At 34.7% G+C, this 14,273-nt stretch overlaps 1 protein-coding gene across 7 annotated transcripts in view; it reads right to left on the reverse strand.

Annotated features, from left to right (window-relative positions):
* LOC137245182 (uncharacterized) overlaps nucleotides 1-13,602 on the reverse strand; it is a 118,088-nt gene extending 104,486 nt beyond the window's left edge. The window contains exons 1-2 of one of the 7 annotated variants that reach the window (XM_067775434.1): nucleotides 13,372-13,601; nucleotides 12,399-13,023 (exon numbers count right to left, since the gene is read on the reverse strand). In XM_067775434.1, coding sequence (XP_067631535.1) covers nucleotides 12,399-12,678 — 280 coding nt within the window. In that variant the 5' untranslated portion in view covers nucleotides 12,679-13,023; nucleotides 13,372-13,601. Of the gene's footprint in view, nucleotides 1-12,398 lie in introns of all 7 variants that reach the window. The other 6 variants (XM_067775433.1, XM_067775431.1, XM_067775432.1 and 3 more) reach the window with 6 other exon arrangements.
* Nucleotides 13,603-14,273: the final 671 nt, after the last annotated feature.

The following is a 14,273-nucleotide window of genomic DNA, read 5'->3' on the forward strand; positions in this document are numbered from 1 at the left end:
TCCGAACTTTCCTCGAAAACTGCCTACTTTTATAAAAGATTGCCAATCGTTTAACTTGATGCTGAAGGAGACAACCTAATCCGCAGATATACATAAACTGCCCACCCAACAGGCACCAAGTGCTTTCAATAGCTTTCATATACTAATGAAACAACATTAACACCAACGTCAAAGAACTCTTGAAAATTGAGTGATTTTAAAACGTTTATGGTTGTTTAGAAATAACTCCATTGGTTTGACATGCATCTATTTTATATTCATCTCAAAGTATTAACATCTGCGCCGCCAGCTTTGTTTTCACTGGCTTGGCTAATGAGCATACCTACGTCTACAAAAATATCAAGTGATTGTTTTTCGAATACGATATGAGAACGGATTATTTTTTAAAATGTGTAATATATAATGGGAAACAAAACTTTATTCACCTGTGACACAGAAGAGAGCAGAGTGGTTTGTTTTAAACCCCAGGTGACTTTGCTAATCAAAATTAGTTATGTGTTGATATTTATTGAGCTTTACGGCCGATTTCAAATTATAAGGCTAAACCCTAAGGCAAACTCCTATGCATTTCGGTGCTATTTTGCACCCTCTTCAGGGAGCATATATATAACATTAAATTATAACCTATAACAAACAAAATTGGAGAATCTTGTAATCCATTTTAAAGTAACTTCCTGGAGATATACATTGTTGAAACTAAGATCATACATTAAAACCCCATGACAATGAAACATGATGGAAAAGACATTTTGCTAGGTGGTTCAGGGATTGTGAAAATGAAAAAAATCATCCGAACTTGGAAATTTTGCTTTCGAGCTTTCAGGAACTTCCCGATAATCCTGAGAACTGAAACTTTGAACGAAACTTTGGTCTCTATTAAGTTGTACCATTAGGAAGAAAAGAGTTTTCTATATGGGACAGGATCGGGATATTTTGAGGTATTAAAAATTTCATTTAGAATTCTGGAATCATGCGATCGATTTTTAAATAACTACTCATTATGCTAGATATATGAAACCTTACATATAGTTCAGATCGCCATGACAATGCAACAAAAAAGAAGAAAATAACATATAAAGGTGTATAAGTTCGGGTGTAACCGAACATTATATACTCAGCGTGAGCTTAAATTATACATTTCATTTCAGATAAATTACTTGTCTACATAACACGTGGCACCGCCCGTTTGAAAAAAAAAAATGTCTCCCCATTTCCTCTTACAATAAAACTTTATAAGTGAAATATCATTGATCCAAAACTATTTTTGCTAATTTTAACTTATTATTCTAGTCTACGACCCTTCTAAACTTGTTTTATATCTAAGTTGAGGTAGTCTTTAACCGATCCCGTCCATTTTTTCTAAAAATGTTTCGTGCTATAAGGAAAATATATGTACCCAATTTTGTTACGACATGTAAATTTTCTTCGATTTATGGCTCCCGAAACATAGAATATTGCTTAGTCATGAAAGGGGCGGTGCCACTCCCATTTTTTTAAATTTGAAGTTTTTCCTATTTATTGTTATAAAACCACTTGGAAAATGAAATACTATTGGTATAAAGCTCTTTTTTGCAAAGATATAGCTTATTTTATTCGTCCACGACCCTTTTAAAAATCTTTTACATAAAAGTGGGCGTGGTCCTTGACCGATTTCGTAAATTTTTCTTCGAAGCATTTCCTATAGTAAAGGCAACCTCTCTGCCGAATTTTGTTACGATAGGTTTAACGATTTTTAATTGATGATTAATAATATTTGTAAAATTGATTTTATGACAAGTGGGCGGTGCCACGCCCATTTTAAAATTGTTTTTCAAATATTTATCAAGAGTCACAATATCAGTCAGTTCACACGTTAAATTTCAACATTCTAGGTGTATTATTTACTAAATAATCAGGTTTTTTGTGTTTTCCAAAATGTTATATATATAAAAAGTGGGCGTGGTTACCATTCGATTTCCCTCATTTTCAATACCAAACTATTCTGGGTCCAGGTAAGCCCGTGTACCAAATTTGGTGAAGATATCTCAATATTTACTTAAGTTATAGTGTTAACGGTTGGACGGACGGACGTGGCTCAATCACATTTTTTTCGATACTGATGATTTTGATATATGGAAGTCTATATCTATCTCGATTACTTTATACCTGTACAACCAACCGTTATCCAATCAAAGTATATATTCTCTGTGTGCAAATCACGCTGAGTATAAAAAGAAGGTAAAAAAATTTTAAGAACATCCAGACCAGAAGAAAGATAACATGTTTCTTTAAAGAAATACATAACCTTGGTGAACTTTGATATTCAAATTTTAACATAACCCCTGTACAAAATTTTACTTAAGTTATAGTGTTAACGGTTGGACGGACGGACGTGGCTCAATCACATTTTTTTCGATACTGATGATTTTGATATATGGAAGTCTATATCTATCTCGATTACTTTATACCTGTACAACCAACCGTTATCCAATCAAAGTATATATTCTCTGTGTGCAAATCACGCTGAGTATAAAAAGAAGGTAAAAAAATTTTAAGAACATCCAGACCAGAAGAAAGATAACATGTTTCTTTAAAGAAATACATAACCTTGGTGAACTTTGATATTCAAATTTTAACATAACCCCTGTACAAAATTTTACAAGGAACAAAAATATAAAGGTGCGCTCCACATTGCCGGACTTAGGTAAAGATTATATCAAAAGTATATTTATTGCACTCTACTGCTATATTTTTTTCCTTGATAGCATACCCGGCAGACGTTGTTCTGCCCTAAATTTGGCATATCTGCATACATTTTAATAAGCTTTTTCCGTCTAACTCTGCGCTCGCCCCTCTACACTTTTTCCTAATCTTTGTATTCACTCCTCCCTCCGTATTTTTGGCTTCATCTATCTCCATCTTCTTCTCACCCTACCTGTTTATCAGTCTCCTTCTCTCTTTTCTATTCTCTCAAGTTTTTCTCATTCTTCTTCATATCTTATTGCCAGTCCCAGAGGGTGGTATGTATTTTGTTCCAGTCCCATTCCGAGTCTCAGTCCCACTCCGAGTCTCGATCTCAGTCCCAGTCCTAATCCCAGTCCCAGTCCGTCTCTGGTCTACTTCCCGGAAAAAAGAATGTTAATACTAATATAGGCAAATTTATATACCAAATTTCAGGCAAATCGAATAGGACTTATGTAAATAGGTATGTGGATATTATTAATTCAATTCTTTATTTCGGCTTCGCATGCATATTTATCAGTTTTGCCAGGTTGATGCGACTAAATCGAATTTCACAATGAAAATTACTTAAAAGCTCTCAGCAACAGCTTTCGTTTGATATCTGTAATACATACACATTCTAGGTGTATGCGGGTCCATGTTTTGGCCTATATATCGAGACCCTACTCACCCGGTATCAAAGTACTCATTCTACAAACCCTCCCCGTGGAAAAATACATATATATACCAATTTTCATAATAATCGGTCTAGTAGTTTTTGAGTTAATCGATGACATACATACAAACATTAAAGGTATAAAGGAATCGAGATAGATATAGACTTCCATATATCAAAATCATCAGTATCGAAAAAAAATTTTATTGAGCCATGTCCGTCCGTTAACACGATAACTTGAGTAAATTTTGAGGTATCTTGTTGAAATTTGGTATGTAGGTTCCTGGACACTCATCTCAGATCACTACTTAAAATGAACGATATCGATATATAACCACGCCCACTTTTTCGATATCGAAAATTTCGAAAAATCGAAAAAGTGCGATAATTCATTACCAAAGACGGATAAAGCGATGAAACTTGGTAGGTGAGTTACACTTATGGCGCAGAATTGAATAGTAAAATTTTGGACAATGGGCGTGGCACCGCTCACTTTTAAAAGAAGGTAATTTAGAAGTTTTGCAAGCTGTAATTAGGCCGTCGTTGAAGACATCATGATGAAATTTGGCAGGAACGTTACTCCTATTACTATATGTATGCTTAATAAAAATTAGCAAAATCGGAGAACGACCACGCCCACTTTAAAAAAAAATTTTAAAAACAAATTTAAAAAAAAATTTAATATCTTTACAGTATATAAGTAAATTATGTCAACATTCAACTCCAGTAATGATATGGTGCCACAAAATACAAAAATAAAAGAAAATTTCAAAATGGGCGTGGCTCCGCCCTTTTTCATTTAATTTGTCTAGGATACTTTTACTGCCATAAGTCGAATAAAAATTTACCAATCCTTGTGATGCCATAATTTTATACCATGTACGCAAAAAGGAATGAAACATGGCGATTGGATTGGTTTTTTGACCCAGAATATAACTTTGGAAAAAACTTTGTAAAATGGGTGTGACACCTACCATATTAAGTAGAAGAAAATGAAAAATTTCTGCAGGGCGAAATCAAAGGCCTTTGGTATCATGGCAGTAATACTGTTCGTGGTATTACATATATAAATAAATTAGCGGTACCCGACAGATGACGTTCTGGGTTACCCTGGTCAACATTTAGGTCGATATCTCGAAAACTCCTTCACATATACAACTAAGAATTTCTCCCCTTTAAAATCCTCATTTATACCTTTAATTTGATACCCATATCGTACAAACACATTACAGAGTCACCCTCTCCACCTTTATGTTGATATCTCGCAAAGTCGTTCACCAACTAAGGCCCACTCCGTTTTAAAATACTCTTTAATACTTTCATTTGATACCAATGTCATACAAACACATTCCAGGGTTACCCTAGGTTCATTTTCCTACATGGTGATTTTCCCTTATTTTACAAAGGATGAAGGAAAATCGTTCCAAAAAACGTTACCCTTGGTCGATATTTCCCAAACGTATGTGATATGGAATTAAAAACCAATTATAAACCATCTACGAAACCCTACGAAACCAACGCAGCTAAGCTCTCAGCCGAGTATGTAATGTTCGGTTACACCCGAACTTACCCTTCCTTACTTGTTGTTATTAATTGTATTTCACCAAATGGCTATGTGATTATGTAGGCAGAACCGGATCGTTTTTCGAAGACGCAACAGAGCATCGAACATAAGCTTTTCTCATCGCTATACAGCCATATAAAGTATTCCAGTTAAGCAACTAGCTTAAAGAAGATTACGTTTAAAGTGAAGGGAGATAAAATTGATAATTGTTGATAGCGTAGAATGTGTGCATGAACGTATGTATGTAAGTATATTTTAGTTATCTTTTTGTGCTCATAAAGCACACTTTGATATTAACTCAAATGAGGAATGCAGCAGCAAACACAAAAATTGCAGTCACAATTTTTATAAAATTTCTATGGTTCAACTTTTTTATTTTCAATTTCCATATTTTAAGATCAAATCTCTATTAATTTTGTAACTGAAACTGTACAAGCCAACTGCAAAAACGTTTTTGAAGAAACGTTGAGAAAAAATTTACGAAATGTTGTTGTTGCATTAACGACAAAGATGTTGACGGTCCTTTGCCGGATATGATCCTGTACGTTGCTACAACAAAGTATTATTAAAGTAGTAGCGCGAAAATCTCGGGAACGATTTATATGACCACATTAAACCTTCTAGGCCATCACGCCCCCCTCCCCTCCCCTAGTACCATGAGGAATTTGGGGTCGCTAGGACCTCGCCTGCTAAATATGTGTATGATATATTTATATTTTTAACAGGATTCCCCTCTCGTAGGTGAAGTTGAAAATTGGGTTGCGGAAGCTATGAAGCTATAAAGGTTTGTATTGCGCCTATCAACGCCTTGAATCCCAAACGAACTTTTTGTTTTCTGAAATTTTTTCAGTAAGCAGTTTTGAAGCCCCATCAATTTTAGTCTAATACGAGAACAAGTTGTTGGTCTCTCAAAACTCACATTAATTTTTAAAATTTTATCTTCCGTAAGGTGTTTCAGATTTTTCTAAAAAATAACTTGAAAAAAATTATTCACAATTTGTATGGAGGAAATGGTAAATCATCCTTCGAAAGAAAATTATCAAAACTGATGGGGCAACAAAACTGCATACCCAAGAAAATTTCAACTGCTATTTTTTTGCTTGTAACTATAAAGGTATATGTGGATATATTAGAAACAAATTTATGTGTATAAATATGGCCTTATACGGAAGTTTCATGCAACGCACAGTGGTCGATTTGTCCATCCGAGCGGCTAAAAACTTAATAACTCTGAATTTAATCTGCATTCGCACTTTTTCGGCATTCAGAAAATATTGAGAAACTAACAAAATGTATTAAAAATAATACAATTTCAAAACAAAAGTTTTCTTTTTCTTGTTCTTATTCTAAAAAACCTCCGAAAATTGTCCATAAGTCGTGCTCCTTTATAGTTGGATATCACAAGGTCTCATATTTGTCGTTTGTGCCATGCTATAATCAAATTTTGTCTGTGTGTGTGTGCATATGTGTGTTACCTTTGGCCGCTCAAAGTTTATAAACCGATCAAGGCGAAATTTTTAACAGTAGGCTTTCGTGGGCAATCGGTATTGTTCTAACTATAAAGATTATTGGATAAGTGGGCGGAACCATGCCCCCAGATAATTTAAATCTTATTTTCCCAGAAATTCGAGTCTAGCTCAAACTATTAACTTTTTTATTTATGTTCTTTATATATTGTCACGAATATTAGTGACACTAAGTGATACTCACATCACTAGTCTGATGCCAATCAAATGAAGACACAACAACAATAAAGCAAGCAGTCACTTGTATTTACATAAACGAATCAATCATTATATCTACACATATGTAAGTACACGCAGCGGAGAGAAAACGCACAAACACATGCATATATCTTATCTGAGATGCTCACAAAAGTATTCAATAATTTGTGCAAGTATCACTCACATATACATGCGCATCTGTAGTTATAGCTGGAAATTTATAGCTGGTGAACGAGTAAATTCAAGAAATAGAAGCGCCTAGAAGTATGCGAATGAGACATTGCAGAGTATAAAAGGAGGTAAAGCTGAGAATCAGCAATGAGTTTGATTTAAGCACGCTATCTGTCGAGAAGTAGTAGTATTGTGAAGTACTTGAATAAAGGCCATTTTGCATTATTGAATAGTGGAGTTATTTATTCAACATTTTAGTGATTCGAACGTTAGCAGAAGATTTGGAACAAGCGGAATTTCAGTAAATTCGTAACAATATCTATCAATCTTAACACCTACTAGGGAAAACTTAAATTCTAATATCTTCGCAATTATTTGAAGCGGTATCCAATACCAGTGTAAGTAAGGTTAGGTTGAACTGACCGGTTCATGAGGACCTCACATAGCCTGAATAAGTCCGTAGTGTTACCAGAAGTTTGTTTTAACGACCAAACTGAAGAAGCCTATCAAAAACCAGGACCTATGTTATAAAATAACTCCGTCCTCTTGGCAAATACTAGAACCTTCCTAGGACTTAAGCCACTTGCTTTTTCTAGATCTGACAGCCATATCACTCTTAATTGCTGGATTTTTGCCTGGCAAGCGCAGGGCGCGAGCACAGAATGTGCTCGATCGTTTTCTCCTCCAGCCCGCACTTCCCAGTGTAAAGATATAATAAAATCGTGGTGGGCAAGGTTGGAAAAAGGAGAGAAACTGGAAGTGTCAGTGAGAGTTTGAGTGGAAGTAGTAGCAGGAGTAGGAGTGGTAGGTGAAGTAGAAGTGAGATTAGAAGTGTGTGTGGAAGAGGGAGTTGGAGTAAGAGTGGGAGTTTTGTTGGGCGGAGGCGTAGAAGTGGCAGTCAGAGTAGGTGTGAGTTGGAGAAGAGGAATGAGCATTTATGGAGATGAAGGGAAAAATGGAGTAAGAGAAGTACAAGAATAAGAAGGAGAAATAGAAAACAGATGGGTAAAGGATGAGGTAGAGAGTGGTAGCATAAATGGAAGACCACCTTTTAAATGTAGGCAAAGACAAGAGAATATCTTCCGTGTTCGCTATTTCATAAATTACACAGTGTAACAAAGAAGACATAAGTAAACATTGCTGAAAGGTGATGCCATCTTACAGTAGATTTGCAGTCATTCTTGGATTCGGAAGAGCTACTAGAAACATGGCACACCATACAATTCTTCTTTTGTGTTTTCTATTCGCTTTTATTTTTATCAATTTTTCTTGAAAGCAACTGTGGAATAAAAAATGGTATATAAGCAGAGAGAGGAAGAGATAGCAAGAAATATTTAAACGACTTGACGGTACGGATGCTGTTGTACTCTTCCCTCTCTTCCCATCTCCTTCGCCTAAGTCTCGGATGAATTGAATTCAAGAATTGTATGGAGTAAAAGAGGACGGCTGTCTTCTACGAATGACAAAAAAAAGATGGTAGGATGAGACCAAGCTAATAAATTTGAAGAACAGTTGACTACAACTGATAGTTATTTTCACATGAACACTTATCTTTGCCACAATGAAATTTACTATTTACAAAGCTTAACCTAAAAAACGATTTACTCGTATTTACAATAGACAATCGTTTCAGTCTTGTTATCGTCGATTGTTTGTCTAAATAATTCACGACACCATTTAAATGAAAAGATTTCATGTAAAAGAGCATATCTTGAAAGTCTGGGAAAATTTGAGAATACATTCTGTGATTTTTTTTTTGTTTCGTGTTTATTGACACAAGTGCAATAGAGGGAAATTATGCTGTGCTATCACATAGAAGAATCTTTATGTGAGTATGTATGAATATATTAAACTCAAAAGATATACTCAACTGTATGTATTTAAATGGATGTGTGTAATTATTTACAAAGTTAACATTAACACTCATTTGTTCACAGTGAATCGACGGTCAATTGCGGTCAATTTGTATTTGTTGTTATTATCATTGTTGCTTTATGATGTGTTTGTTTTGGTGTTGCTATTTTTCGATGTGCAATTGTCAATGCCGCATTGTATGAACCGGTTGCGAATTAGCAACCATAGAGTGGGTAAACAATAGCACTTAAATAAAACTAGTTAGTAGATCGGCTTGGAGTAGAATCTGAATGTTTGGCATAATTGTGAATATCAGACTATCAGCTGTGGTCACCTATCCCTTAAAGCTACTATTTTGGCCTCATAATGCGTCTTTCTCAAACCCTCCGAACAAATTGCCTGCCGGATGCGTCGTCATACTTGTTTTTTATACTCAGCGTGCTTTGCACACAGAGTATATTATCTTTGATTGGATAATGGTTGGTTGTACAGGTATAAAGGAATCGAGATAGATAGACTTCAAATCATCAGTATCGAAAAAAAAAAATTGATTGAACCATGCCCGTCCGTCCCTCCGTCCGTCTTCCCGTTAACACGTTAACTTGAGTAAATATTGAGATATCTTCACCAAATTTGGTACACGAGCTTATCTGGACCCAGAACTTGTGATAAAATCAATTTTACAAATATTATTAATCATCAATCAAAAATTTTTTTGAAAGTGGGTGTGGCACCGCCCCTTTTATGACTAGGTGTTTAAGCTCGAACATTATATACTCAGCGTGAGCTTCAAATATACATTTCATTTCAGAAAAATAATTTACTGGTAAAGATATCTCAATATTTACTCAAGTTATCGTGTTAGCGGACAGACGGACGGACGGACATGGTCCAATAAATTTTTTTTTTCGATACTGATGGCTTTAATATATGGAAGTCTATATCTATCTCGATTCCTTAATACCTGTACAACCAACCGTTATCCAATCGAAGTTAATATGCTCTGTGTGTAAAGCACGCTCAGTATAATTAAGTGCTCTGCGTTTTCGAACTCGTGGTAACAGTGTGGACAGAAAGGATCCTCCCCTTTTTTAAGCTTATGTAAAAACTCCTTAAAACCGCCGTGCCCACACAATAACTGTGTGAGGTGGTAGTTTAGTTCGCCGTGCTTCCGCTCTTACCATTCCGCTATTATTCGAACCTAGCGTAAAAGTCCAGCGTCCTCGATTCTTCCCACCGTACTCGTCACATAGCTATTGTTCGTAATCTTGCGCCTATCTTGGGATCTTTAGAGGGTCGCCTGATTCCAATAATCATACCGATTGGCTGTTTCCCTTGACAGTAGATCTACTAGAGTTTTCCGAGATAAAACAAAGATCGTGTCGCCGGACACCGCCCGAAAAGCAATTGCTATTCGTGTAGCAGTAATTCGATAAGCTACGGGTATATCCTTTGATGTGGCGTTTTAGGTCACTGCCACACTGGTGCTGCATATAATATTATCGCGTAGCTCGAATGAAACGAGCAAGTAAGGAATTAGACGCAACAAAGAGAGAGAGGAACTTAGCTTTATAGTGATGCACTAAGCATTTTCCAGTACTTAATAGGCATGTCCCGCATAAACAATCTACAGTGCGAGCGCCTTTTAGACGAAGGAAGTTTTCTTGGCCAGTCTGTTAAGTTGCCAAAAGATTGCCCATAACAGAGCGAGCGTTTATCACTTATGCAAAGAACGCTAATCGTAAATCACCTGCCCCGTCTGTTCAATGCATATGACGTATCAGTAACGCAGGGATTGTGGAGCTGTTGTGTATGGGCTGTAATTTCCCAAATAAAATATAGCTGCGAACTGTTATAAAAAACAAGTTTTCGTGGAAGCTCAATGTGAAGGATAGAGTGAGGAAGGCCTCTACGGATCTGTATGTATTTAAATTAATACATGACAACAGGTCGCCAAAACTCTCTCTTTTTGGGTACTCGTAGCGATAATGAAGAGTATCCTCTGCGACGAAGCCCTTGTTTTGTAGACAATCACTCAAAATAGTACCTTCGTTAAATAACTAGCAAGGGTTACCAATGATCAGTACAACGGGAGTTCTAAAGTCATCCCAACAGCAGCAGACGTAGTAACAAAGTCCACACATTGAGCGAGGGAGAATATAAGGAGTTGTTTCTAATGAACATTTCGGTCTATATGAGGCACATACGGGGGCCGCCCTAACTTTGTTATTGATATTTTTAACAGAAGATTGAAAGTAGAATATCACACTATCTTGGCTGCCAGTTCGAAAACTTTATATCTCAGAATTTGTTTGAGGAGCATCCTATCCCAGAATTGTTTTTATAAAAGCCCTCTCTTAGCTCCAAACGTATTAGACGTTCTCTTTAGGACGGCAGAATAGGATTTAGTCATATGAACGAGCCAAAAAGCTGTTAAACAAAATTATACTTTATGTCAGGATAATGTTAAGAAAAAGTTGGTGTGTTTGTAGGAAATAGTGGTCATGCCCAGTTTGCCATTCGCTTAATACGGTCCCGCTTTTATAGCTAACAATAAAAAGCATCAAGGAATTGAAAATTCCTTTGAAAATGATAATACACAAAATAGATATATGGAGAATAAAAATGTTCAAAATTATCCAGTAGGATCCAATTTTTTTGTCACCCTCTACAAACAGCGAACACTTTTTTCCTATAAGTTTTGTTGTCGATTTTATTAAGCACTTTATACACATCCAGATACACATTTCATTTAAAAACTCGTTCAAAAATACACTTTATTTAAGCCCAATATTTCAATTGCGTATTTTTAGTACAGGATGTTGTTTAAAAAAAATATATACGATATGAATTTCAGTCGTTTCTTTTAAATTTTCAGCTTCGCCTTTTTTATACAGGGTGCCAAAAAATTATTTTATAATTTTTACAATTTTTGAAAGTAACATTTTTTTAGTTGACTAAGGAATATTTAAAACTAGTTATTTATATTTATAGTTATACGCTTCAATGCGAAAACTTCTAATAATTTCGATAAACTTACTCAAGTAAACAGCAGCACAATGCACCGCTATGGCTCACAACAATGCATAAAGTAATTAGAAATTTCTTCGAAAATGAAAGTACCCGAAATGTATAGAATTAATGAAAAATTTTTAAAGTGGGGGCTACTAAATATTCTCGACACCCTGTGCTTAATTCGCAATTTTTTTAACTCTTCAGAAAATGTTTCAATTAAGTAGGAAGCATTTTGAAATTGTTTGTGTGCTACACTCTTTTGTACAAATTTCTAATTATTATGATAAACTTACTCTGGGATGCGATTTTTTTGTCACCCTGTAAAAACAGCGAACACTTTTTCTAATAAATTTTCTTTAGATTTTTTAATACTTTATACCTACAGTCAAATACAAATTTCGTTTAAATATTTTTTTTGCAAAAAAAATGCTTATTTCAAAGCGTATTTTTAGTACAGGGTGTTGTTTAAAAAAAAATATGTTTAATGAATTGAAATTTAAATTACGTAAATATGTACAACCATAAAAATAAAATACACGAAAAATTTATTTTTGCTCTTTTTAATACAGGGTGTCCAAAGAAAAAAATTTTAAATTCTTGAAATTTTTATATGTAAATTTTTCAAATAAGTAGGAAGCATTATGCACTAATTTCTAAAATACGCTCCAATAATATATAATTTCGTAAAACTTACTCGAGTAAACAGCAGCACCCTGCACCGCTACAAACATCTGAGCCACGACTGAAAATAACACAAAGCCAATCAATGTTACATGAAATATTGATAATTTAAATGGATTTTCCATTTCACAATTTGGTATATTTTTTGCACGTTTTTCATTAAAAATTTGTATGCGTTGTTTGTTGTTGCTAGGGAACACTAGGTTTTTAGGCTTGTTGTTGTTGTTTTGGTAACTACTGCTGCGCTTGCAACAGTTGTCGTCGTCAGCAAATGCAAAATGTCGGGTAACCATTTTTTTTGCCTATTTGTTTGTTTGGTATTTACTTTTCTTATTTACTTGCGCTGTTTATTAAATTTTTTTTTTTGCGCTATTATTTGATTTATTAATGTGCACATCTGCTGCTATTTTAAAATATTTATTATTTGATTTATTTTTATTTGCACTGCTATTTTTAATGGGGTTTTATTTGATTTTTGTTTTATTTCTTCTTTGATCTGTCAGGTTATTGAAATTGCCAATTATTTGCTGTTTCTTTTAACAAAAAATTTAAAAATTTTTGCGTTTTCTAAATTACTCTTGGTAAAATTTTTTTTGCTGTTTTTGTTGGGTCTCATTAAAAATTTTTACTCGCTTTTGCTTTGATTAGCAATTAAAAATGTAAAACTCGTCAGTGTAGTTGTTTTTGTTTGCTATTCCCGTTACTATTTTTATTAGTTGCAAATTTCTTTTGTTTTATACTTTATTGCTTTCTTAACAAACGAACCAATTAAGAAATTAAAAATTTCGCATTTTTTCAACAAACAACACAGAAACCGAACACAAAGTAAAATTTGCACAAAAATTTATTGACATAAATTTGCATGAAAAATAAATTTCTAAGCACATATAAACACGCAACCAGAGATTAGCAAGCAATTTTCATTAAACTTTTTTCAAAATTTTTTACTTTGCAAACATTTAAGTTTCTTATTTATAGCTACACACCGCTTGAATACAATTTTGGTTTTTTTGAAAAATTTTAACTGGCTTTTTTCTAATTAAAGTAAAAGCGTTCAGCATGCTATTTTTGTCTTAAAGCCGGAATCGCTATTATTGGAACGATTCGTCGCTGCCTTCGTTTCCCTTTACAACGTATTTCGCCTCCGCTCAACGTTCATTTACGCCGAGTATCAGATTCAAACTGAGCTAACCTCGTTTTGTGCGATCATCAATTTGTTGCCAACATTTCATGTGGGCTACCAACAACTGACAATCGTTCGTTTCATATTACCCGTACGACAGGTATCCATACACAAACACACCTACCTACTCAAAGGTAAATGTAGAGATAAACGTGTCTGCTTACGCTCCTCAACTCGTGCTCTGACGGGCATATGTGCTTAACGCAGATCGCCAATCGTTGTCTCGCAGAAACGTTATAAGTAATAATGATCATCACTTTGCTATTTATGAACATTAGGGTGTGGCTTATTTTGCAACTTCGAACTACAAATCAAAACCGACCAGGCACTACAGAAATATTTGCCATAAAAATGTGCAGTGTAAAAGATTTCGGAATAGGTTTCAATATTCACCGCCTGGTAGGTTAAAGGTCTTATAGAACATGCTTCTTCTTTCTCGAGAGCATTCTGTTCTTCAAAATAGCGTACTTGGTTTCCTCCAGCGGTGCCGCTATGTTACGACCGCCAAAGAGCGGCCGGTGCAGACGATTCGCAAAATTTAATTTAGCATTTTGCGTGATCTTTTTTGTTTTTTTTTTCTATTTTATTAAATAAATAAATTTAAATTCAATAATGTTGTTTATTTTATAAATAATTTTAATCATTTAACCCTAGAAAGATAACGTTATTTTTAAGATAACGTACTTCTGAGAGACGTGTTCAAGT

This window comes from Eurosta solidaginis, chromosome 3 (genome assembly GCF_040869045.1).
Source record: "Eurosta solidaginis isolate ZX-2024a chromosome 3, ASM4086904v1, whole genome shotgun sequence".
Lineage (NCBI taxonomy): Eukaryota > Metazoa > Arthropoda > Insecta > Diptera > Tephritidae > Eurosta > Eurosta solidaginis.